Source organism: Prionailurus bengalensis, chromosome C2 (genome assembly GCF_016509475.1).
Source record: "Prionailurus bengalensis isolate Pbe53 chromosome C2, Fcat_Pben_1.1_paternal_pri, whole genome shotgun sequence".
Classification (NCBI taxonomy): domain Eukaryota; kingdom Metazoa; phylum Chordata; class Mammalia; order Carnivora; family Felidae; genus Prionailurus; species Prionailurus bengalensis.
The window spans coordinates 29,317,629-29,342,334 of NC_057350.1; the positions used below are offsets into that span (position 1 = coordinate 29,317,629).

At 32.8% G+C, this 24,706-nt stretch overlaps 1 protein-coding gene across 3 annotated transcripts in view; it reads left to right on the forward strand.

Moving 5' to 3' along the window:
* Positions 1-24,706, forward strand: part of LIPI (lipase I) — a 71,226-nt gene that overhangs the window by 3,061 nt on the left and 43,459 nt on the right. For all 3 annotated transcript variants that reach the window (XM_043593847.1, XM_043593849.1, XM_043593848.1), the window contains exons 3-4: positions 20,291-20,676; positions 23,113-23,221. In XM_043593847.1, the coding sequence (XP_043449782.1) occupies positions 20,365-20,676; positions 23,113-23,221 (421 nt within the window). In that variant the 5' untranslated portion in view covers positions 20,291-20,364. The remainder of the gene's footprint in view (positions 1-20,290; positions 20,677-23,112; positions 23,222-24,706) is intronic.

Consider the following 24,706-nt stretch of genomic DNA (forward strand, 5'->3'; position numbering starts at 1 on the left):
TGAATGAATGAAAGGAGAAACTTGATAAATTGGTATTAAGGGACTCTAGTTAGTGGATGCTTTTTCTAAAATTGACCTCACTTTTGACTTCACTTATTTCCTACCTTCATTTTTTATTTATTCTGATTTTCTTAACTGTATCTGTCCCAAGCTTTTTTGCTTGTTTTACTTGTATTAGATACTTATTGTAAAGAAATATTTTTAATGTTTAAAGAAATAAATAAGAAAGTAAAAATCATCAATAAGTCTACCATGCAGACATAAACATTTTGGAGGAAAACCTTCCTTAGTTTGAAATATACATGTGCATATACATATACATATATACATAAAACATTTTAGGAAAATAAATCTTACTATACATACTGTTTTGTAGCTTACCTTTTCTCCCCTTGTGCTATGTAACGGAGACTTTCTTTACCAATAAATAGTGATTTATACACATCATTAGTTTTAATCTACTGTATGTATCCATAGACTAATCCCCCACTATTAGACATTTACATTGTTTCCATTTTTTTTGCCATTAAAAAAATACTGATATTAACATCCTTGCTCATATGCCTTTATGCACATACGTTAGTAAAAAATTTATGTAGGAAAATATCTTGGATGTTTAATTGCTGAATCAAAGGGTAATAACCATTAAGCATTTTGACACATATTGCTAAATTATACAAAAGATTGTGCCAAAATATATTCTGATAAACAATGACTACCCCATCTCAATATACACTACTCAGCTACCTATTATAATTACCTATAAACTGCCTGGAAGCCTGCCTGGTACACAGAGCTCAATCAATTTTATATCTTCATCCTCATCATCCTCATTATCACCTTTATAGTATTATTAATAATGTACCTATGTCTGTAAGCTTAAAATCATTTTTTATTTCTCAGGAGGACTAAAAACACAGAAATATTGTCTTACTAAATTATAGACATTTTATATAATATTTTGTTACTCCTCAGTATTATGCTATTTAATGCAATGGACATTCATCTGTTTTATCGCTATTGACAGTAAGTAAAAAATATGAAAACAGTATAATTTTTATATTTTGTTACTGCTATGTATTGTACTGTCTTAAATGCCAAGTTGAGATTTTCTTTTTTTTTTTTAATTTTTTTTTAACATTTTTATTTATTTTTGAGACAGAGAGAGACAGAGCATGAACAGGGGAGGGGCAGAGAGAGAGGGAGACACAGAATCTGAAACAGGCTCCAGGCTCTGAGCTGTCAGCACAGATCCGACATGGGGCTCGAACTCATGGACCGTGAGATCATGACCTGAGCCAAAGTCGGACGCTTAACCGACCAAGCCACTCAGGCGCCCCCAAGTTGAGATTTTCAATATAAGCTCTTTAGAATGACAACGATGAAAATAATGTATAAGATTCATATTACAGTGTCACATCAAAAGCACAAAATAAAAGAAGTATATGTTAAATAGGAAAGGTTTATCTTTTAATTTAAGTATAAACTTGTTAATAATCTCTTTTAACATGTACAACAATTGCATTACATTTTTTCCCACATTTTGAAGAGATGTGGTTTATTTATATTTTTGTTAGAGAAGTACAGTTGTTACAGCTAAGTGATATTAAAGGACATAGGTTATTTGGTGGTCTCCAGTCAAATTATAGTAATGGCCCCCTTCTAAAAATGAAGTTTCACATAAAGCCCCTAGAGATCAAACAATTGAAAATGATGATTTTTACATTTTTCACAGTTTTTAAATGAATATCTCATTTTGTTTGTGGATTCTTTGAAATATTTCCCTAGACTTCAGATTAGTTTCTGCTGATACTGTTCTTAAAGTATCTTTGCAAATTTACAGAAACTTGAATTTACAAAAAACAAATTTAATGTTTGAACTGATAATGCATGTACTGAAAATGGTTCTCTATTTTCCTGACCTACTAAAGTCTATTACTGGAAGGAAAATAAGGGGAAAAATAAACATGCGAAAAGAAACCTATAATAATTTTAAAAAAATGTTTGTTATATTAAAAACAAAAATATGTTTTTTTGATTTTCCAATTGTAGAACTCAAGAGACAAGCTAGCATTTTGAATTTTAAAATAGCCACTGAATTTGGGTTGCATAATGATATAAACATGAAAAGGTCATATTTTATATCTGACAGCTTGATGGATATGGATTTTATTATTGATTTTATGGTATATGAAGACAGCTTGGTTTGTAATCAAAATGAACATAAACCACAACGTTTTCTGACTTTTTCCATTTCTAGCATTTTCTAACATCACATTTGCTCTAGGCTTTCAATAAACATATTCTTCCTGACCGCTTCTGAAATTCTGAGGTTAAGAGGAATAAGGAAAGATATAATTAGCTTTTTCTTTCCCTTCAATTCAACTTGGGCAGCTGTTTGTGACTTATTACAGAGTTTTGACTTAAAAATCCTCTTACAACCACAAGCCAGATGAGAGGGGGAAAAAAAAAAAAAAAAAAACCAACCTACCTTACCTTTTCAACAAACAGGGAGGAGCAAAAGATCAGAGATCTTTTATGATAAAACCTACCAGACTCTGACAATCTTACAAAAGAGAAACCTTAATGAATTTCAGAATTTCTTTTGTGTTGAATCTCAGAGCTGCTTTTACTTTTACTGGATTCCAAATGAGAGTATACATTTTTCTTTGTTTGATGTGCTGGGCAAGATCTGGTAAGAACTTAATAGTTTGATTTATCTTACCAAATTGTGTGTCAAATAATGAATATAGTATTTTGATTCTGGGATAAAAAATTCTGTGACATCATGGTATGAAAGGAAATAGTATGACTGTGAATACTAACTATATCAAATGGTTAATTATGAATAAAGTTTGCGTGTGTGTGTGTGTGTGTGTGTGTGTGTGTTTGGTAAATTTTATATTCTGTATTTTACTTAATTTCCAGTTAATAACTAAGTAAATAGAGAACAAATATTCAAGAGACAGAATAATTCAGTAATAGAGAAATTAAATCTATTTGAAAATCATGACTTGATAAACATCTTATTTCAATTTGAATGCTCAAATAATCTTACTTTTGAGGAAAATGTTTACATAGGTAAATTGTCAATTGCAAAACTAACAAGTAAACGTATACTACAACTTTTTTTTTGTCCAATTATGCTCAAGTGTGACTAAAACCAAAATTAGTTTATAGTAATAAAGTAGAACTTTATTCTCCTGTTTTACAGATTTATGGTAATAAAGTTTACTAATGTTAGTAATATCATTTATTTCTTTCTGGTAATAAAGTAGAAGTACTTGTTCTACTTTATGATAATGTTATAAATTTAAAATTCATGATGCATATAGATTTTTGTCCCTTGCAAAGGCAGATGATTTTGTTTTAAATTTTCTTTTAAAAAATTATTGAATGCATACTTGAATAACCTTAAAATATCACCTAGAAATTCAAATTATTTCTTGTTTCTTTTCAATTAGATATTTGAGTTTATCATAATTCTAGAAATGTTTGAGTTTTATATTCAAATGCAGAATCTAAATGGTGTTAATATACAGTTTACTATATTTTTTCTCATTTAGATTTTTCTTGGTAGGCATTTTATATTTGTGTAATGCATGATAGTGCCCCCTTAAATTGGAAGTCAGAGAAATTTGAAGTCTAAGCCCCTTTTATGTCATTTAGAGTTGGCATTATCTTAGTATCATAGCTTCTACTCCAACCTCATGTGGCAGACTTTCTAAGATTATTGTTTTGATTAGTAGTTAGGAATTACCTAATTTTTCAATTGGGAACCCTCATATATAATTACTAAGTATGTTTCTGTCTCTGTTGACTGAAATAGAACAGAAGACCTTTTAGATATTAATAACAGTAAATAGAAAATAAGGTAAAGAATTCATCTATTCTCAAAATCATTTGTAACCCATGCAAACTCTTGTGCTCTCTGTCATTTTCCTCGAAATCCCACATGCCTAGGGAATTTTGTTGAATTTTCAGTAATTACTTTCATGTAAGTATGTTTTATTTAAACCATACAGTCTCCTCCCTTCTCTGCTAGAGATTCTTATAGATGTCTCTTAGCATCTCCTCAATCCTCACACTCCTCAACATGAAAATCATTATATGGTTATATCTGCCTTCAACAAAGGAAAAACATTCTGAAAAACTGAGATTAGTCAAATGTTTTAAAAAAAATTTTAATGGAAAAAATGGGAATGAAGAGATAGCCGAACAAACTGTACAGATATGTAGCTGTATGCATATATATTCAAATTATATGAATATATATTCTTGTTACAGTTTTTGCTCATATAAGTGTTTAAACGGTAGTTGTAGTTGCTGCTATTATCATAGCAAGGGGCAGCAAATGTTTCTGTAAAGGGCTGGTTGATCAATATTAAAGGCTTTGAGGGCCATATGATTTCTGCTGCATCTATTCAGCTCTGTCATCATAATGTGAAAACTGCCGTAGATAATTCGTAAATTAATGAGTATGGTTGTGTTCTAATAAAATTTATTATAGACACTAACATTTGAATTTATTGTAATTTTCACGTGTCACAAAATATTATTTTAATTTTTTTCAACCATTTAAAAATGTAAAAACCTGCCTTATCTTGCCAGCCGGATTTGGCCTTCTGGCCATAGTTTGCCAATTCTCTTGTTCTGGTAATCTGGAAGAGATATTAAAGATAAATTAGGGGTTCATACGGGCTAAGTCAGGTAAGCACCTGACTCTTGATTTCGGCTCAGGTCATGATCTCACGGTTCGTAGGTTCTAGCCCTGCATCAGGTTCCATGCTGTTAGCATGGAGCCTGCTTGATGTTCTCTCTCTGTCTCTCTCTCTCTCTCTGTCTCTCTCTCTGCTTCTTTCCTGCTCATTCTCACTCTTTCTCAAGATAAATAAGAAAGAAACTTAAAAAAAATAATTCTTCTTTCTCATTTTACAGTTGAGGAAAGTGAAATTCAGAAAAATGGAGTCACTTTTCTAAGGTGATAGATAGCACTTATATGTAATACAAAACAACTGGGAGTCTTGTTTAAAATACAAATTCTTATCCCATAGGCAGGAAGTGAAGTCCAAGATTCTGCAGTTCTCATAAACTCCCAGATGATGCCTGTGGGTATATGGGACTGCACTTTGAGTAGTGAGAGTATAGACATTTGTAGAACTTTATTTAGTGGGCTGTTTTGTAGGGCAGTGGTCTTTCTGAAACTCATGGCATTCTAAGCTCATGGACTCAATAAATTCATCATTATTTAACTGTATAAAAATTTATATATTTGTATAAAAATTTTGTACAATTTATGTAAATTTGTATAATTTGTATTTAAAAATCTGATATGACTAGTAATTCATTTCCCCTGATCTGCTAAAATCAGATGATTACTAGCAACTTATTGTACCAAATTTATTGGTACAATTTATTGTACCAAAGTGTCTTTAAAATAAGGGGAACATGCAAGAACATGGAATTTGCAATTAAAAGACCCAGATTCAAGTCCTGGCAGCTTATAATCCCAGACAAATCACTTAGCTTCTGTGAACCTCAGTTTCCTCATTTTTAAATGGAAGTAAAAGTTATAATACTGTCTCACTGCATTGAAAAGCTCAAAGGAGATAAAGTACAATTTGGTCAGTTATAAATTAGGTTAGAATAATCCGCTGTTTTCTTCCCATGTACCTTTTCTCTGTAATTGTCTCAGATTAACTTCCAGGTATAAGTCTTCATGTTATATCTACCTGTACACAGTTGTGGTAGACTTGTATGGACTACCTATATCGGAATCCCCTGGGTTATGCATTTTAAAATGCAGATTTACCTACCAAACCAGAATCTCTAGGGATGGGACCAGGAAACTACACTTTGAACAAACGTTCCCAGTCATTTTTTACACCCATTTTTAAAACCATGCTTGAGAATTCTTGGCCTCAAGACCTATCAGACATCAAGTTTATTTTGTGTGTGTGTAGTCAGCTTCATTTTTAACAACTTTCCAAACATTTGCACAGTTGGAAGAGTTGTGGATTGAATATCTGGACTACTTATGACTTGTTAAATAAGTGTACATTTTCTAAATGTGCTTTGATTGCTTCAGAATCAGAAAATTAAGGATACTTTTACCTTTAATTTTGCTTTCTGCCTTTAACCTTCCGAGATATTACAGTTCTACCTACAGTTTTGTGTCTTAACTGGCTCTATGACCATAAAAATCTCTGATTTTGTAGCTATAGAGTCAGTCTATTGTTTGGTACCTGATATTTTGCTAGCCCCCAAAGGTCTTCATTCTTTTTATTACACATGAGTATAATTAAGCTAGTGAACTTATGTTGCTCAACTGTTTACAGAGTAACTTGTGCTGTGAATATGGTTATGCTTTTCAGATGTCACTCATAAATGTTCTGTTGCTTCTAATTGTGTGACCTTTCTTCATATATAAAATGAGGGAAAGGATAGCAAATACAAAAGCACCACAGTGCAACACAGAGTGAGTGCTAAATAACCATTAGCCATTATTACTATCATTGATGGTTTTGTTTATAGGTGTTAACAAATATGTTTTGTTTTCAGAAATGGGGAAAAGAGAAAAGAGGTTTTCATGGAGTCTTTTTAGGGTGAGTGTGGGATTTCAGAGGATTATCAAAGGAAGTAGCAGTAGACCTTTCCAGAATGTGCTGGGATTGTTGGCTTTCTTTGGCTGGGTTTTGAGGCTCCTCTGTTATTGGCTTGGTCAACACTGAAAGTTGCAAGGCAGACTAACTGGTCTTAGCAGCTCACTGAGTATGAAAATAGGTTTGGAATCAAAGAATGTTAGAATAATACAAGTCATAGGGAGCATTTGCTTCAACTCCTTGCATTTAAAGAAACCAAGACTCAGAGATGAGAAGATTTACTCAGAGTCACAAGAGATATTTGAGGAGGCTAGAGGCACTTGGGTCTCAGCTGCCCATGTCCAGGGCACTGTCCATGTTTCTGGACTCTGTCCATTTTGATCCCCTTGTCTTCATCACAGCCATTGTCACTGTAATGGAAATATATTTCAGAGATACAACTGAACAACTTAGAATGATTATCCTAATTCCACCATATGTCTTTGATATTTTTTAACAATTTTACTGCTTCTAGAATTGAAGTCTCAGAACATTTTCAGAATTCTTTCTCAGTGTACCTCTGTTGAGATTACTAGAGTCATCATCTCCCTACATATTTGGCAATGGAATCTGATACTGTGCCCCTGCTACTGAATTTCTTACCACAATAGAATTACTTACTGTATTCTCTAGACCCTCAATTTGTTATTTTTCAAACAGGATTTAAAAAAATGATACTTGCCTTTCTGTTCTCGATATATTCATCCTTTTGCTGTTAACTTATTTTTGCTATTGTCATTATCAATTAATTGAAGCCTATTTAAATCATTTTTCATTAGTGTAAAATTAATGCATATTTTAGATCTAGAACATTTAGAAAATGGTGAAGTACAAAAAATAGAAAACACACATAAAAATACAGAAAAAACGACTCCAATATTGTCAACAACTAAGTTGTTTTATTTCCTATCAGTTCTATTATAATACATATGTATGTGTGCACAAATGTGTATGTTTTTAGTATAATATATATATATATATATATAACAGATAAAACTTACAACTGTATATTAACACACACATATATATGGATTATATAAATTTTTTGATTGCTGCATACAGCCCCCATCATATGGATACACCATTAATTTATTTTTCTAGTCTCTCATTTCTGTGCATTTAGTTGATTCTCAAATATTCACTGTTAAAAATCCTGTGATATAAATTGATGTTATTAATGGGTATAATAAAAATGTGATAAGAAAATATTGTAATTTTTATTTGATTTTTAAGAAGATTAAGTACATTTTGATAACTTTATGAGCCATTTTCATATTTTATTTTATAAAATATTTGTTTATATCTGTCACTTGGTATTCAGGTGGGTATTGTTTTTCTTCATTTATATTTACTTGTAAGCATATCAATTCCTTTCCTACCTTACATTGAAAATATTTCCCTAGCTTATATATTTTGTCTTTTGGCTGGTATATAGTTTTTATGTACAGAAGTTTTAAATTTATGTGCTGTGAAATCTATTAGTCTCCTACTTTATAGTTTCTTTTGTTTTTATGCTAAAAATTCATTCCTCAAACTGAGGTCATGTACATATTAACTATATTTTTCTAGGTCATATAATTTAATTTTTACATGGCATTTTTAAATAGGACTAACATCAATTATCCTTGTCATTGTTTATTTAAAAATCCATTATCTTTGACCATGAATTGCCATAATTATTATGGGTAATATAGTTTATTTCTGGGTGTTCCCATTCAGTTTCATTAATCTGTATATCAATTCTTGATGCAGTTTTAGGGCCTCTTTTTAATTAGTTTATAATATAAACATAATTTTAATCATGCCCATTTATTATCTTTAAAATAGCATTCATTTTCCTTGAGCATTTATCCCCTCCCTGGAAACATCTCATTGAGACCTTAATTTAGAATCATATTACACATATAAATTTAATATGAGTAGAATTGATTTTGTGATAATAGATCTTCCATTCTGGATCATGGTATATCTCAGTGTTTATTCAAATCTTTTATGTTCCTTTGTAATATTTTTAAGCTTTGTTTTTCTTTTAGGGACACTGTATATTTCTCTTTCCCTTCTGGTCTTCTTTCCTTTTCTCTTTTTCCTCCTTCTTTTCTTCATCCTTTCTCTCTTCTTTCTTCTCCTCTTTTCAAAGGGCTAGTTAACTTGCAGATCATAGGAACCTGGTTCAAAGTAGCTAAGGAAAGAAGGAACTTTATTTATTTATTTATTTATTTATTTATTTATTTATTTATATTTAAATTTTGTTTAGTTAACATGTAATGCAATATTGGGTTCAGTTGTAGAGTTCAGTGATTCGGCACTTACATACAACGCCCAGTGCCCATCCCAACAAGTGCCCTCCTTAGTACCCATTACCCATCTGGTACATCTCCCACCCACCTCCCTCTGTCAGCCCTCAGTTTTTTTCTCTATTGTTAAGAGTCTCTTGCGGTATGTTTCCCTCTCTCTCCACCCCCACAACTTCCCATATGTTCATATGTTTTGTGTCTTAAATTCCACATGTTAGTGAAATCATATGGATTTGTCTTTCTCTGATTGACTTATTTCACTTAGCATAATACATTCTGGCTCTATCCACGTTGTTGCAAATGGCAAGATTTCATTCTTTTTGATGGTTAATATATATATATATATATTACTTAACCATATATATATATATGGATGGAATATATATATATATATATATATATATATATATATATGGAACTTATTATGTCATATAACTGAAAAGTTTTGCATTAAATACCACTGGATCCAAGTACTGAAAAAAAAAAAAGATTGCCGTCTGTAGCTTCAGGATTTATTTCCTTATAGCTTGAAATCTGGAAAGAAAGCCACTTTCTCTCCCATGGTCTATATCAACCTACCCCAAAGGGTCCTGAATGGACCTGTTTGGATTTTTCATTCCCCTGTGGTCTAATCTTGGGTCTAGGTTGATTGGGTATTCAAATTGGTCTAGGATGAAGGGAGAGCATATCTTTATGGTTAGGTCCAAAAATTCACTTACTGTGGGGGAAGTTTTGAAAAAGAAAAGCTGGAGAACTGTAAATATAAAATATATTTGCAGCAATATTATTAATATTTACATTTTTGTGGGTTTTAATTTTATTATATTTTATATTGACTATTGCTAATATGAGCCAAGGCTAATGATTTTTATATATTTATATATCTATTTTTTAGTATTTATTATTTAAAAATTTTTCAAGGTTATTTATTTTTGAGAGAGAGACAGAGAGTAAGCAGGGGGAGGGGCAGAGACAGAGGGAGAGAGAGAATCCCACGCAGGCTCTGAACTGTCAGCACAGAGCCCAGTGTGGGGCTTGATTTTGCAAACCACAAAATTATGACCTGAGCTGAAACCAAGAGTCAGAGGCTTAAGCAACTGAGCCACCCAGGTGCCCATTTAGTTTTATTTATTTTTTGAGAGAGAAAGACACACACAGAGTGAGCAGGAGAGGGGCAGAGAGAGAGGAGACACAGAATGTGAAGCAGGCTCCAGGCTCTGATCTGTCAGCACAGAGCCTGAAACAGGGCTTGAACCCATGAACTGTGATATCATGACCTGAGCCAATGTCGGAGGCTTAACCAACTGAGCCACCCAGATGCCTCTTTTATATGTGTATATTAAAACTTCCCCTTGGATTAATTTTTTGAGTTCCTGTTTTCATATTTTTAATAGAATATATCACATTAAGCAAGTTATGTCTGTACCCAATGATTATATTTCTTTTCTTACATATATTTTTTGCTGGGGGGCCTTGAATTTTTTTATTTTTTGAATTTTTTAAAAATAGTTCATTGTAAAATTGGCTTATATACAACACCCAGTGCTCATTCCAACAAGCACCCTCCTCAGTGCCCATCACCCATGTCCCCTCTCTGCCCCTCCCCGTCAACCATCAGTTTGTTCTCTGTATATAAGGGTCTCATGTGGTTTGACTCTAGCTACTAGCTATCATAGGGTAGTTCTATTTTTAATTTTTTGAGGAACCTCTACACTGTTTTCCAGAGCAGCTGCACCAGTTTGCATTCCCACCAACAGTGCAAGAGGGTTTCCTTTTATCCACCTTCTCACCAGCATCTGTAGTTTCCTGATTTGTTCATTTTAGCCACTGAGCTGTGTGAGGTGGTATCTCAGTGCGGCTTTGATTTGTATTTCCCTGATTAGTGACGTTGAGCATCTTTTCATGTGTCTGTTGGCCATCTGGATGTCTTCTTTGGAAAAGTGTCTATTCATGTTTTCTGCCCATTTCTTCACTGGATTGTTTGTCTTTCAGGTGTTGAGTTTGGTTCTTTTTCTTATATTGTTGCTGAGTTAGAAGAATGTATGACAGCAGATGTTTTATATTTTTTTAATTTTAATGGAAATAATGTCACTAATGTTTCATCACTAATATGACAATCGTTATTGGCATGTGATAGGTAATATTTTGTCATTTTAATAAAATATACTTCTATTTTTAATTTATATAATATAGTATTAACTCTTGTTCTAGTTTTATGCTGTGGACTGTGCTATGGACTGTATATGCTTGTGAGTGTGTTATTTGGGAATTTTGCCTTTAATTGTTACATGAGTTGTAGTAATTTATAGCTCTATCTATGTGGATATTTGCCCTATTTTTGTTATGCTTGATATTAGAGATATTATAGCTTCTAAAAATGATTAAGCTTTATGTTTTTCTCTGTTTTGTAAAAAAATTAGAACTTTACTATAAGTTTTTTTTAACTATTGAGGTATAACTTATATATGCTAAAATGTACTCATTTAAGATTATACTTTGATGAGTTTTTAAAAATATGTGCACCACATTTTACATGGCATGTAACAGTCTTATCAAAAAATAAAATATTTATTGAATTACCAAAAGTTAGCTCTTTGCAAGTAACCCCCTCCCCTTGTCTGGTTTTAAACAAATCTGACCTGCTTTCTGATACTCTAGATTAAATATCCCTTTTCAAGAATTTCATAAAAATGGGATTAAGCAACATGTACTTTTCTTTGTGGAACATTTTGTTCAATATCATGTTTTTGAGTCTTATCAAAGTTGTTGCATGTATGGGCAGCTTATTCCTTTTTATTGCTGGGTAGTATTACATGGTATAATTATGCCACAATTTGTATATCTATACTCCTTTTATTGACATGCAGGTTTTTTCCAGTTTGGGGTCCTTATGAAAAAACGTCTATGAGCTTGTACATGTTGTGGACAAATGCTTTTATTTTTCAGAGGTAAACAATTGAAACTGATTTTTTAGGGTCATAAAAGTATATACTTAATATTTTGAGAAATTGCTAAATGGTTTTCCAAAATATATCATTTTGTTACTTCCCTTAGCAAAGAAGGATGCTTCAAGTTGCCCTACATCCTCACCTATACTTGGTTCTGTCCATATTTTTTTTTAAGTTTATTTTTGATAGAGAAAGAGAGAAAGTACGCACCAGTGGGAGAGGGACGGAGAGGGAGAGAGAGAAAATCCTGATGCGGGGCTTGATCTCTCCAAGTGAGAGATCATGACCTGAGCCGACATCAAGAGTTGGATGAACCAGCCGGGTGCCCCTCCATCTTTTTAATTTTAGCCTTTTTAGTGGGTGTGTAGTGATATTATTATTTTAATTTAACTTACATTTTACCGGTGACTAGTGATGTTGAGCATGGATATTAGGCCATTATATCATCTTTTGTTAAGTGTCTTCAATTATTTTGACAATTCTGAAAAATTGAGTTCGTGTGTTTAACATATATGTGTATATAAACACTCAGATTCCCTCCACCCCACCATATTCTGGATACAGGTGATTTTCAGGTGTACATATTACAAGCCTACATATTCACATTCTTAACGATGAGTGTCTTTTCAGGAACAGACATGTTTCATTATGACTGTCCAATTTATCACCTTTTTCTTTTATGTTTCACACTCACTGTAATCTTGTCTGAGAAATATTTGCTTACTTCAAGATCATTAATATTTTCTCTCAATATTACAGACATATAGCCTGCTGCCTGCCAGAGAATGAAGCTGAATCAAAGCAAGTAGAGTTGAGAGAATGAAAAGAGGAAAAGATGAGTCTCTTTCACTCTAGAGCTAGTTTAGCTCTCTTAAAACCAAATGTGACCTTTCTAGGGTCTCTGTTGAATGTCCATGATGTTCCTTAAGGTCTTTCTATTCTGGCTAGCCAGGGCTTCATTGTCTCCCAGAGCATTGTGACCTCTGGAACTGTTCAGTTTACAGCTCTTTTCGGAGTTTCACACTATGCATGCATAGGTCTGTATACAGCAACTGATTGTTGGGGACCCCTCTGCAGATTTCAAGCCTCTGCCTCTGTAGAGCCACTTCTTTTGCAGCATATAATCTAGAAATTCTAGTTTTTTACTTTCCCCAAACCTTGATCTTTCTCCCCAACTTGGTAACATCATCATGCTCTCCTTGGGTCCAAACTTCCTGCACTAAGGGAGACTATCTCTAGGCAGGAAGCTACTAGATTATAGTGTTCACATAATTTGTTTCCTTTCTTTTAGAGATCACAGTTCTGTGCTTTTTGTTGTCCAGTGTCTAAAGTTTCATATACACATTTTATCCACTGTTTGAGTTGTTTACAGAAGTAAGAGAAGTATGGAATCTGATATATTTCATGACAGGAATTGGATTCTAGAAGGTTTTAATTGTGGTAAAACACATATAAAAATCGCCATTTTAATAATTTTTACAGTTGAGTGGCATTAAGTACACTCACATTTTGTACAACCATTGCCACTATCCATCGCCGGGACGTTTCATCTTTCCAAAGTGAAACTCTATACCTATAAAAAACATAGTTCCCCATTTTCCTCTCCTTCCCAGCCCCTGGCAACCACTATTCTGTTTTGTGTCTCTCTATATTGACTACTTTAGGTACTCATGTAAGTGTAATCATGCAGTATTTGTATTTTTGTGACTGGCTTATTTCATTTAGTATAATGTCTTCAGAGTTCTTCCGTGTTATAGCACATGTCAGAATTTACTTTCATTTTAAGGCTGAATAATATTTTATTGTATGTGTATACCAGATTTTGTTTTCACATTGATCTATTGGTGGATGTTTGGGTTGCTTCCACCTTTTGGTTATTATAAATAATGTTTCTATGAACATGGTGGTATAAATATCTCTTTGAGTCTCTGCTTTCAGTTCTTTTAGGTGTATACCCAGAATTGGAGTTTCTAGATTATATTGTTATTTTACTTTTAATTTTTTAAGGAACCACCATACCATTTTCCATTCCCATCAGCAATGGGCAGCAATGAGGTTTTCTCTTGTATTTTCTTCTAAGAGTTTTATGGTTTTAGTTCTATTATATCCTTCTTTATCTCTTGTAAGAATTTTTAACTTAGAGTCTATTTTCTCTGGTAGAAGTATAGATGTCCCAATCTCTGTTCTTTTCTTATCCCAAACTTTATTGAGGAATAATTGACAAATATAATTGTGTATATTTCAATTTTACAATGTGATGATTTGATACACATATACATTGTGGAATGATTACCAAGATCAAGATAATTAATACATCCATCACCTCTCAAAATTAACACTTTTTCTGTGCATGATGAGAATGCTTAAGATTCACTCTCAGCAACTTTCAAGTATGCAATATTATATTATTACATAATCAAATATACAGTATCGTATTATTAACTATAGTCACCTGATGCACACTAGATCCTAAGAACTTATTTATCTTGTTACTGGAAGTTACTGTACCTCCCCATTTACCAGTCCCAAGCCTCTGGTAACCACCATTTTATTATCTGTTAATATGAAATTGTTTTTTTGTTTTTTGTTTTTGTTTTTAGATTCCATTTATAGTTGATATTATATAGCATTTGTTTTTCTCTGTCTGGCTTATTTCACTTAGCATAATGCCCTCTAGTTTTATCTACTGTTCCAAATGACAGGATTTACTTTTTTATGGTTGAATAAATTCTATTATGTATATATACTACATTTTTAAAATCCATTCATTTGCTTAAGGAAATTTAGGTTGTTTCCATGTCTTGATTATTGTGAATAATGCTGCAGTGAACATGAATGTGGAGATATCTCTTCATATCCCTGCTCTCTTTCAGTTACTTTTTGCATTGAGTATCTTGTTTGCATCCTAACACTTTCAACCTATGAATGTCTTTATTTATTTTTTTTATTAAAAAAAAATTTTTTTTTTCAACGTTTATTTATTTTTAGGACAGAGAGAGACAAAGCATGAACGGGGGAGGGGCAGAGAGAGAGGGAGACACAGAATCGGAAACAGGCTCCAGGCTCTGAGCCATCAGCCCAGAGCCTGGTGCAGGGCTCAAACTCACGGACCGCGAGATCGTGACCTGGCTAAAGTCAGACGCTTAACCGACTGTGCCACCCAGGCGCCCCCTTATGAATATCTTTAAAGTGAGTCTCTTGTAGACAGCATACACTTGGATGTTGTTGTTTTTTATCCACTCTTTCAATCTATTTCTTTTTATTAAGAGGTTTAATCCATTTACATTTAAAGTTATTACTGATAGGAAGCACTTATTTTTTTCCATTTTCTTATTTGTTTTTTATATGTCTTAGAGCTCATTTTTGTCTTTCATTTCCTCCATTACTGTCTTGTATTTAATTTTTTTTTTTTTTAGTGACACATTATGATTCCCTTCTCATTTTCTTTTGTATATGTTCTATAGATTATTTTCTTTTTGGTTATCATAGGGATTACTTGTAACATCCTAAAGTTATGACAATCTATTTTAAATTGATACTAACTTAACTTCAAAAAAATAAAGGCCTCAATAAAAAACTTAACTTTTACATAAACAACTACTCCTTTATAGCTCTGCTTTCCTCATTTAAGTTATTGATGGCACAAATTTTGTATTTATATTGCATACCATTAACATAGATTTATAATTGTATTTATGCATTTGCCTTTTATATTCTGTAGAAAATAAAAAGAGTTATAAATCAAAATTTAAAAATACTATTTTTTGTATTTGTTTATACATTTGCCCTTTCCAGAGCTCTTTATGTTTTCATATGACTTTAAGTTATTGTCTAATGCCCTTTCATTTCAACTTGAAGGCTCCCATTGTTATTTCATGTAGAGCCAAGTCTATGACAGTGAATTCCCTCAGCTTTTGTTTGTCTAGGGATGTCTTAACTTAGCTCTCATTTTTTTTAAGGGCAGTTTTGCTGGATATAGAATTCTAGGTTGAAAGTTTTTCTCTTTCATCACTTTAAATATATATCATCTCACTGCCTTCTGGACTACAAAGTTTCTGCTGAGAAATATGACAGTATTATTGGGAATTCTGATAAGTTTTTGATATATAGAACTTTATTTTTCTATTCCTAACATCTACCATAATTCAGTTCAATGTTTTTTTTAGGAGTTTTACTGTATACTAGTGTAACATTTTATTATCTTTTAAAGACGTTTGTTTTTATTTTCTGTACCTGATATTAAATTACCAATGAAATAAATTACATCATGTGACAGTAAAGCCAAACACCATGGAATAAAACAAAACCCCAGGCCTTCAGTAGCATTTGGCTTAAAGCAGCATTAGTCATACTTGTGGAGTCAGGTGGGGATTTTGTGGTTAGGTAGCACTGCTCTTCTGTTGGCTTCACTTGCATGTTTTGCTTTTGACTGGCTGTCAGGCACCTGGAGTGACCAGCTGGGAACTTGATGAGCTGGGCTCTTCTACACCTCTTTCTCTTCTTCTAACAGGCCAGACCAGGGATATTCTCATGGTGATGGCCAAAGTAGGACAGGCCAACCCCGCAATGTATAAGCCCATTTTAAGTTTCTGCTTGTATTATATATACCAGGATCCTATTTTCCATGGCAAGGAAAGGGGGATGAATTGGAGTCACCCTTATAATCTAGTATACCAAACAGCTTTCCTTTTATTTTGTGTAGAATATACCTTCCCATTTATTTAAAATTTTTGTGTACTTCTTTTAAATAACTTATAGCTAAGTGTCATTTTTTTAATGAAAACTGAAGATTCTTTGTTTTTGAATAGGCAATCTTTATACAGTTACATAAGTTTGTATATATCATATATTTTTTTCTCTAGTATAATTGTATTATTTTGTTTCATGGATTTAACTTTCTATATTTCTCTTTTCATTTTTTCTTATATATATATACATTGCTGTACTTCTATGTTTTTAGTGTGTACAAAGTTACATGTACTGTTTTACATAGTACTGGGTTTAACATTTCAGGTTTCAATATCTTTTTAAAGCCACATTTAAATATATATTAAAATTAAAAATAACTGACATCTTTTGAATCCCCCAGTTAAAGAATTTTATCCACACCTACTTTGTTGATACTACTTTTAACTGAAATCCCCATCTTATTAGTATATTGACTTGTCTTAATATTTAAATATTCTTATCAAACATTCAAATAAGAATGCCTTTTGATATTGCATTTGTTTTACCCAGTTTTTAATATTTACACTTATATTGGTGTCTAACCTATTTCTTTGCTCACTTTCAATCTTTTTATACTGTGAGTTTCTGTGGATCTTGTCTTCATTAAATATAGCACTTATTTAACAATGATGATGTCGGGAACTGTACTGTGTCATTTGTGAGTGGTGCACTTAAGGGAGGATATAAAATTCTTAGGCCACAAATTTTTCCACTTATAACCTTCATTCATTACACTTTTATCTGTCTAATGTATTGCTTCGGAAGGCAAATCTGAAGTCATCAAGACTTCGTTCCTCTATTTTTAACATGGATTTTCTGCCTTGATGTTTTTAGGATATTTTTCTCTTTCATCAAAACCCAAACCAGTTTCTAGGAAGTCTCTTGATGAGTCTAATTAACTGATTTTCTCTAGATTGTGTTGAGTCTTTCAGTTTACACACCCTGGTGTGCAATTATTTCCTTAGTTATTGTAACTGCTACCCTCTCCCTCTCCAGTTATTTCCCATTCCAGTAAAACGATGATTTTTAACTTGAATCATCATTTCCTGTCCCCTATTTTTGTTTCTCCTCCCAATTGAAATCTTTCTTCCTTCATTTCTTACTGTCAGGTGAGTGTTCCATGTTTTCTCATGTGTAACGTGAATTTTTATCCTGCAATTGCATTTTTTTCTTTCCTTGAATTGAGATATCTCATTATTTCACTTTTAATTTTGTCCTATTATTTTTTTTTACCTCAATAAATTTTCTCTTAATGGCCTCCTGTTTTTTGAGACATGATTTTTCTTGTACTGTAATGAGAGTGCTATAGAATTTTCTGCAGTTACTTCAACATTTGGCAATAGATAATAGATTTCTCTGTAGATTGTTTCAGGTTTTTCTGTCCCTTACTTTATCACAGGGGTCCTTCTGTTTATTCCTCATTACTCATTCCAGGGCCAGGTAAAATCTACACTGATTTGGAGTGGACCAGCAGTGTGGATATGTTGATTGCATATGGCCATCTCAGAGTTTCAGCTGATGGAAACATTTCAGATGGTGGAAAAATGGATGTACACAATTCCCTATGCAATTTGTATAGTGTAGCAAGCAGTGATATTGCACTGTGATTTGATTTATTTCTCCTTTCCACTTCCTCATTCTCTAGGACTTAGAACAAATGAAGTTTGTTTCAAACTTTTTCACTTGTCTGAGTATCTCTTAGCTGTTAACCTGGGAATTAATTGTGGTTCTTGCTTTTCCTTCACTCCCTTCCTCCTTCATCTTCTGAATAATTGTGACAGTATCACATATATACTCTCTGAACTAGAAGGTAGATTGTAATTAGTGCATATTATTATGGATTTATCAAACATCTATTATACATTTATAGTTTATAAATATTATTTATTTATTATACATTTATATTTATTATATAAATAAATATTATTTATTATTATTATTTATTATAATATTTATTATTTATTATACATTTATAGTTTATATATATTATATGTATGTAGCTTACTTAATCACATCATTGTTTCTGGACACTTAAATCGCTTCTATTTCTCCAGTGCTAAAATAATGTACATTAGTTGATTTTTATATGTTTAAATGACTATTTTCTTGGGATACATTTTTAGAAGTAGAATTATTGACATGAAGTATATTAACGATTTTGTGAATTTTTGATATATGCTGGCAAATTGTTTCCCAAATCTTTTAACAAGTAAAACTTCCAGAAACAGTACAATCATATGCTCTCATAAAAAAAAATTGAGGGGTGCCTGGGTGGCTCAGTCAGTTGATCAGACTCTTGATTTCGGCTCAGGTCATAGATCCAAGGGTCCTGATAGCAGCTCCCTGTTGGGCTCCACGCTGAGTGTGAAGGCAGCTTGAGTCTCTCTCTCTCTCCCTCTGCCCCTTTCTCCCACTCACATGCTCTCTCTCTTTTTAGAAATAAAAAAAAAATGGGATTACATGCTTACTTTGAAAGAAATTACAATTCTGAGAACCTATGGAAAAGAAAATTAAGAAAGCAGCCATTGTTTCACTGCCTAGCTATGATTCTTGCTATTGATTTGGCTAAGATATTTTATTTTCTTCCCTACTTCCTTGTAGGATAGATGGATGGATAGATAGGTAGGTAGGTACATAAGGTAGATAGATAGGCAGACATATAGGATGCATGTATTGATAAAAATACTATAAGATGACAGGGTGCCTGGGTGGCTAAGTTGGTTAAGTGTCTGACTCTTGATTTTAACTCCGATCATGATCTCATGGTTTGTGTGTTCAAGCCCAACATCAGGCTCTGTGCTGACAGTATGGGCCCTGCTTAAGATTCTCTCGGTTTCTTTTTCTCTCTATGTCTCTGTTCCACTTGTCCTCTTGTCCCCTCAACATGAATAAATAAACTTAAAAAAAGTAGAAAATACTAAATGATGATATTTAAGTTGTTTTAAATTTTTGTACAATTATGCATAAACCTGTTATTAATGTCTTATATTTAATACAAATTGTTTATTTCATTAATATAAATCCTCGAAGGAAAGTGAGGAAGACTACATATTTTTAAGATTATGAATGTGTACCACATAATTTCAATTTCAAAAGGAAAGGATGTTATACCAATTTATACTCTTAGCATTCATTTATATAATTATGTGTCAAATTTACCTTCACAAGTATTAAGTATTAATATGATTTTCTTCATTTTCTTTAATTTGATAGTAAGAAACTTATACCATATTGTTTTGATTTTTTATTTGATCGCTAATTAGATAAAATATATTTTTGAATGATTATTATTCACATGTAAGTATTCTTCTGCAGAATTTCTTTTAAAGCTCACAATCAATTTATGTACTTTTACTGGTATGAATAATACTTTCATTACTAACAATATTAATGATTTTAGTCACACCATTGCTGTTTTGTACAGATAAAAAACAATTTTTTTAACTAACCATATTTCTTTCTATATTTTATTTTAAAATTTTGAATGCTTCTTGTTCAAAAAGTCTTTATATAATCAACAAATTAATCATTGTAGTTGCTCAGGATATTATGTTGAAATACTAGTGAAATAAAATCCTTCCCACCCTTCAAGTTCAAATCTGTTCTTTTTAACAGTAATAAGAATTGTATCAAATACTATCCCAGTACTCAGCTTAACTGAATTTTTTTTCAATTTCAGAGAATAAAAGACCATGCCTTGAATTCTCTCAGCTAAACATATTGCATTCCATCAAAGATTTGTTTTCTCCCCAAATGGACATTGTTTTGATGATGTATACAAGAAACAACCCTTCCTGTGCTGAGCCACTGTTTGAGCAGAATAACTCACTTAATGTTAATTTCAATACAAGCAAGAAAACAGTCTGGATTATTCATGGATACAGACCAATGGGCTCCACCCCTAAATGGCTTCAGAACTTTCTAAAGGTTTTGTTGAATCACGAGGATCTGAATGTAATTGTAGTAGACTGGAACCGGGGTGCTACAACTTTTATTTACAACAGAGCAGTTAAAAACATCAGAAAAGTTGCTGCTACTTTGGGTATATACATTCAGATTCTTTTGGTAAGAATTTTATATATTATGTATGTTATACAATATACAGTGTTTTATGCGATACCACAGAGTGGTAGTAAGATAAATACTTTTTTTTCTATAAGCATTAAGAATTATTGCTTTTATATGCTACCATTTACAGCCATCTTTTCTTTGTGGAAATGGATAAATGCCATACATAGATGTGTACTGTCTTATTTTTAGAAGAAATGTCTTAAAGACTTAGTTAATACATTTTGTCTTAAAAATCTTTTAAGATTTTTGGGGGCACCTGGTGGCTCAGTCAGTTAAGTGACTCTTAGTTTCAGCTCAGGTCATTATTTCACTGTTTGTGGCTTCGAGCCCCACATTGGGCTCTGTGCTGGCAGTGCAGAGCCTGCTTAAGATTCTGTCTTTCCCTCTCTCTCTGCCCGTCCCCTGCTCACATGCGTGCATGCCTGCACATGCTCTCTCTCTCAAATAAATAAACTCAAGACAATCTTTTAAGATTTTTATCCTTTTGTAACTTTACCTATACTGACTTGAGGTTAAGGTAGTGATTCTCTGTGCACCAAGGAGATAAACTATATAATCATTAAGTTCTTTTCTAAGGTATGGCTAATATGTTTATAGTTAATTGAGTGTGAATTGGTAAAAGTGAGGGAAAAACATCTTAAAAAGTTGCATACTTCTGCCAGTCTTCGAGACCAGTCTTAATACCATTTAGATATGTCCAGCATTTAGGTCCAGGGTTGGGATGAGTCTAACAAATTGAGGCTAATTTGGGCTTATCAGGAATTTACATCTACATTTACTATGTCAACCCATACGGCGATCAGTGTCTATTCTAGAGAGAGATGTGGTGGTGATGAGCGCTTGAGAGAAAGAAAGGTAATTTCTGGGGCATTCATGGGCTTGAAATCTGTTTTGAGTTGTGCTCAACTCAACTTGCTCAGTTGTGCTTGGGAGACTCTCTTAAAACTAAGCAGGCATAACTGATCCAAGAAGCAGTTACATATAATGGTTAGGAGTCAGACTGGAGGAGTTCAAAGATCAAATCAGTCTGTTATCCTCTGTGTGACTCTGACCAATTGTTTAATCTCTCTGCCTCATTTATTTATCTATATATTTGAGATAACCAAACTTTATGACAATATTTTATATAAGTATAAAATGACATTAATTCTTAATCAGGACCTGGCATAAAATAATCTGAGTAAAAATCAGGATCAGTATAATTTATACATCCCCAAGTTTGGACAAAACCAAACCATCTCTCTATAGAGAGACAGAGGAGGTGATTGATTCACCTGTTCTTATCACCTGTAAACTACATAACTGATTTTTGCTTATAGAAGTGGTCTTTTCTCTAATAAACATGTACTTCAAAGTGTTGGAAATATGATTATTAAATATAGAAATTTAGAAAGAGGCTTTATATTAAGGAAAAAAATGAAAAGATTAATAACACTAAAGTTGACAGCAATACCCCTTCAGGTTTCTGGGCATTGCTCTGAGAAATTTGAAGAAAATTAACCTGTGGCTGGAAAGCCTGGGTCTAGTTTCTCATTGGCAGTAAATGTTCCACATCTTTCTCCAAGCCATCAAATGTGTCACTCTGCTGAATGGACCACAACCTGCTTTCTGAGAGTGTGGTGGGAGAAACTTTCCCTCCTTGTTAGCTCCCTAGTGGCCCTCCAGGGCTAAGACTCTAAGTGCTCAAAACTTGAGCTTGGAAGATCAGATTCCATCACTCTCCAGCTTGTGGATTTGGGAAATCACTTAAAATCCATGAGTCTCATTTTATCATCTCTGAAATGAGAATTATAATTCACACTGTTCCAGTCTTCCTAGGGATTTTGACACAATCTGATCAGATAAAACAAGGAGGCAGATTAGTATATATTTTGGAGTTAAATAGGCCTGGACTTGAAGTCCATCTTTTTCCCTTACAGTAATAAGTATATTTGGCTTTGGGCAACTCATTATCAAACTATTCATTCAACACTTAATAGGTGCTCTTAATAACTTTGGGCAATAGGATAAAAATAAATAACTCATAGGACTAATGTGAATATGAGATTTACAAAACACTTACTCAAGTTAATGTGAATATGATAGTTATAAAACACTTATTCAAGTTAAGTACCTGTTAATGTCTATTACTATTATTACAAAATTATTTATTAATTAATATATTATTTTGCATATACTATTTTAGATAATACATAACAAAGGTTTTTAAAAGCTTAATGTTATTACTAAAACTATATTGAGAAAAATCAGATATCTTATGGAAAAAGTTGAACAACAATATGTTGTTTTGAAATTATAAAATCCCATTCTCTATCTCCCAGAAATGTATTAAACCAGAAAAAAAAAATAGTGAATACTATAATATTGATGCACAAGGCATAATTTGTGATTTCTGAAATGAAAATCATAACACTTCATTTTCAATTGCAGAACCATGGAGCGACTCTTGATAATTTTCATTTCATAGGTATGAGCTTAGGGGCTCATGTTAGTGGATTTGTTGGAAAGATATTTCAAGGTCAACTTGGAAGAATAACAGGTAAAATATTTTTGATAAAATTAGTGTTTTAGCATAATTTTAACCATGAGAAATTACTTTATTTACAAGTTAACAAGCACAATAGTTAAATGGTAAAAATGATGCACATTATTTTTTTCTGTATTATATTCAATGCTCGCCTTTGTTTTAATTAGATTCTAAAGTCTTCTTTCTTGTTTAGTTCTAAGCAGTGTTGAAGTGCTCATATAGAACTGGGAGGAAGATCAATTTCTGCAGCTCCATGTGAATTTTAAGAACCTATTATTGTAATAATCCAGAGAAAAGCTTGACTCATTAAATATAAAACTTTTTTCTTTTTTTATGTTAAATATAATTTATTGTCAAATGGGTTTCCATATAACACCCAGTGCTCATCCCAACAGGTGCCCTCCTCAATGCCCACCACCCACTTTCCCCTCTGTTCCACCCCCCATCAACCCTCAGTTTGTTCTTAGTACTTAAGAGTCTCTTATGGTTTGCCTCCTTTTCTCTGTAACTTTTTTTTTATAAAAATTTTTCATGTATTAACTAAATATATACCCATGTATTTAATTTTCATAAACTTTAACATATTTCAGTTCTTTTAAAAATTTTACTTGAACACCAGAAGAGAGAATCAGGAGTTGACAACCAGGCTTGAGGGAGTCTAGATCCTGATTCCTCTCATATTTTCCTTCACAGAGTTCCTGCATGCAGAAAGTTTAGTAGCCAAATAATGCTGATGTGGATTTTCATGCTTCCTTTTGGGAATGGTGGTGATTTTAGAACCAGAAAGTTAGTATCCTTCCCCAACCAATTTAGCTTAAAAAAAAAAAGGTTTATTATTTGAGAGAGAGAGAGAGCACAAGAAGAAGGGCAGAGAGAAAGGGAGACTGAGAATCCCAAGCAGGTTCCACACTGTCAGTGTGGAACCCAAACCATGACCTGAGCTGAAATCAAGAGTCAGACACCTAGGTGCCCTATAGTCAGGTTACTCAAGTGCCCTATAGTTGTTTTTTAAAAACAATTATTGAGATATGTGTCTGTAGAAGATTTATAATGATTTTGAGTGTTAATAAAAGTAGTAGAGTATTGGGGCGCCTGGGTGGCACAGTTGGTTAAGAGTCCGACTTCAGCCAGGTCACGATCTCGCGGTCCGTGAGTTTGAGCCCCGCGTCAGGCTCTGGGCTGATGGCTCAGAGCCTGGAGCCTGTTTCCGATTCTGTGTCTCCCTCTCTCTCTGCCCCTCCCCCGTTCATGCTCTGTCTCTCTCTGTCCCAAAAATAAATAAACGTTGAAAAAAAAATTAAAAAAAAAAAGTAGTAGAGTATTAAGTTGAAGCAAAGGGGGAGGGGAGAGGTGAATAAATTGCATAAGTAAGAGCTTTACAAACTTTAAGTATACCTTTCTTACTTTGATCAGTTTTAGTAATATCCCTGTTATACAGATATGAAAACAGGTTAACTGAATGAATGTAGGAAGGTCAAAAGTTCTTAACAGCTAAGC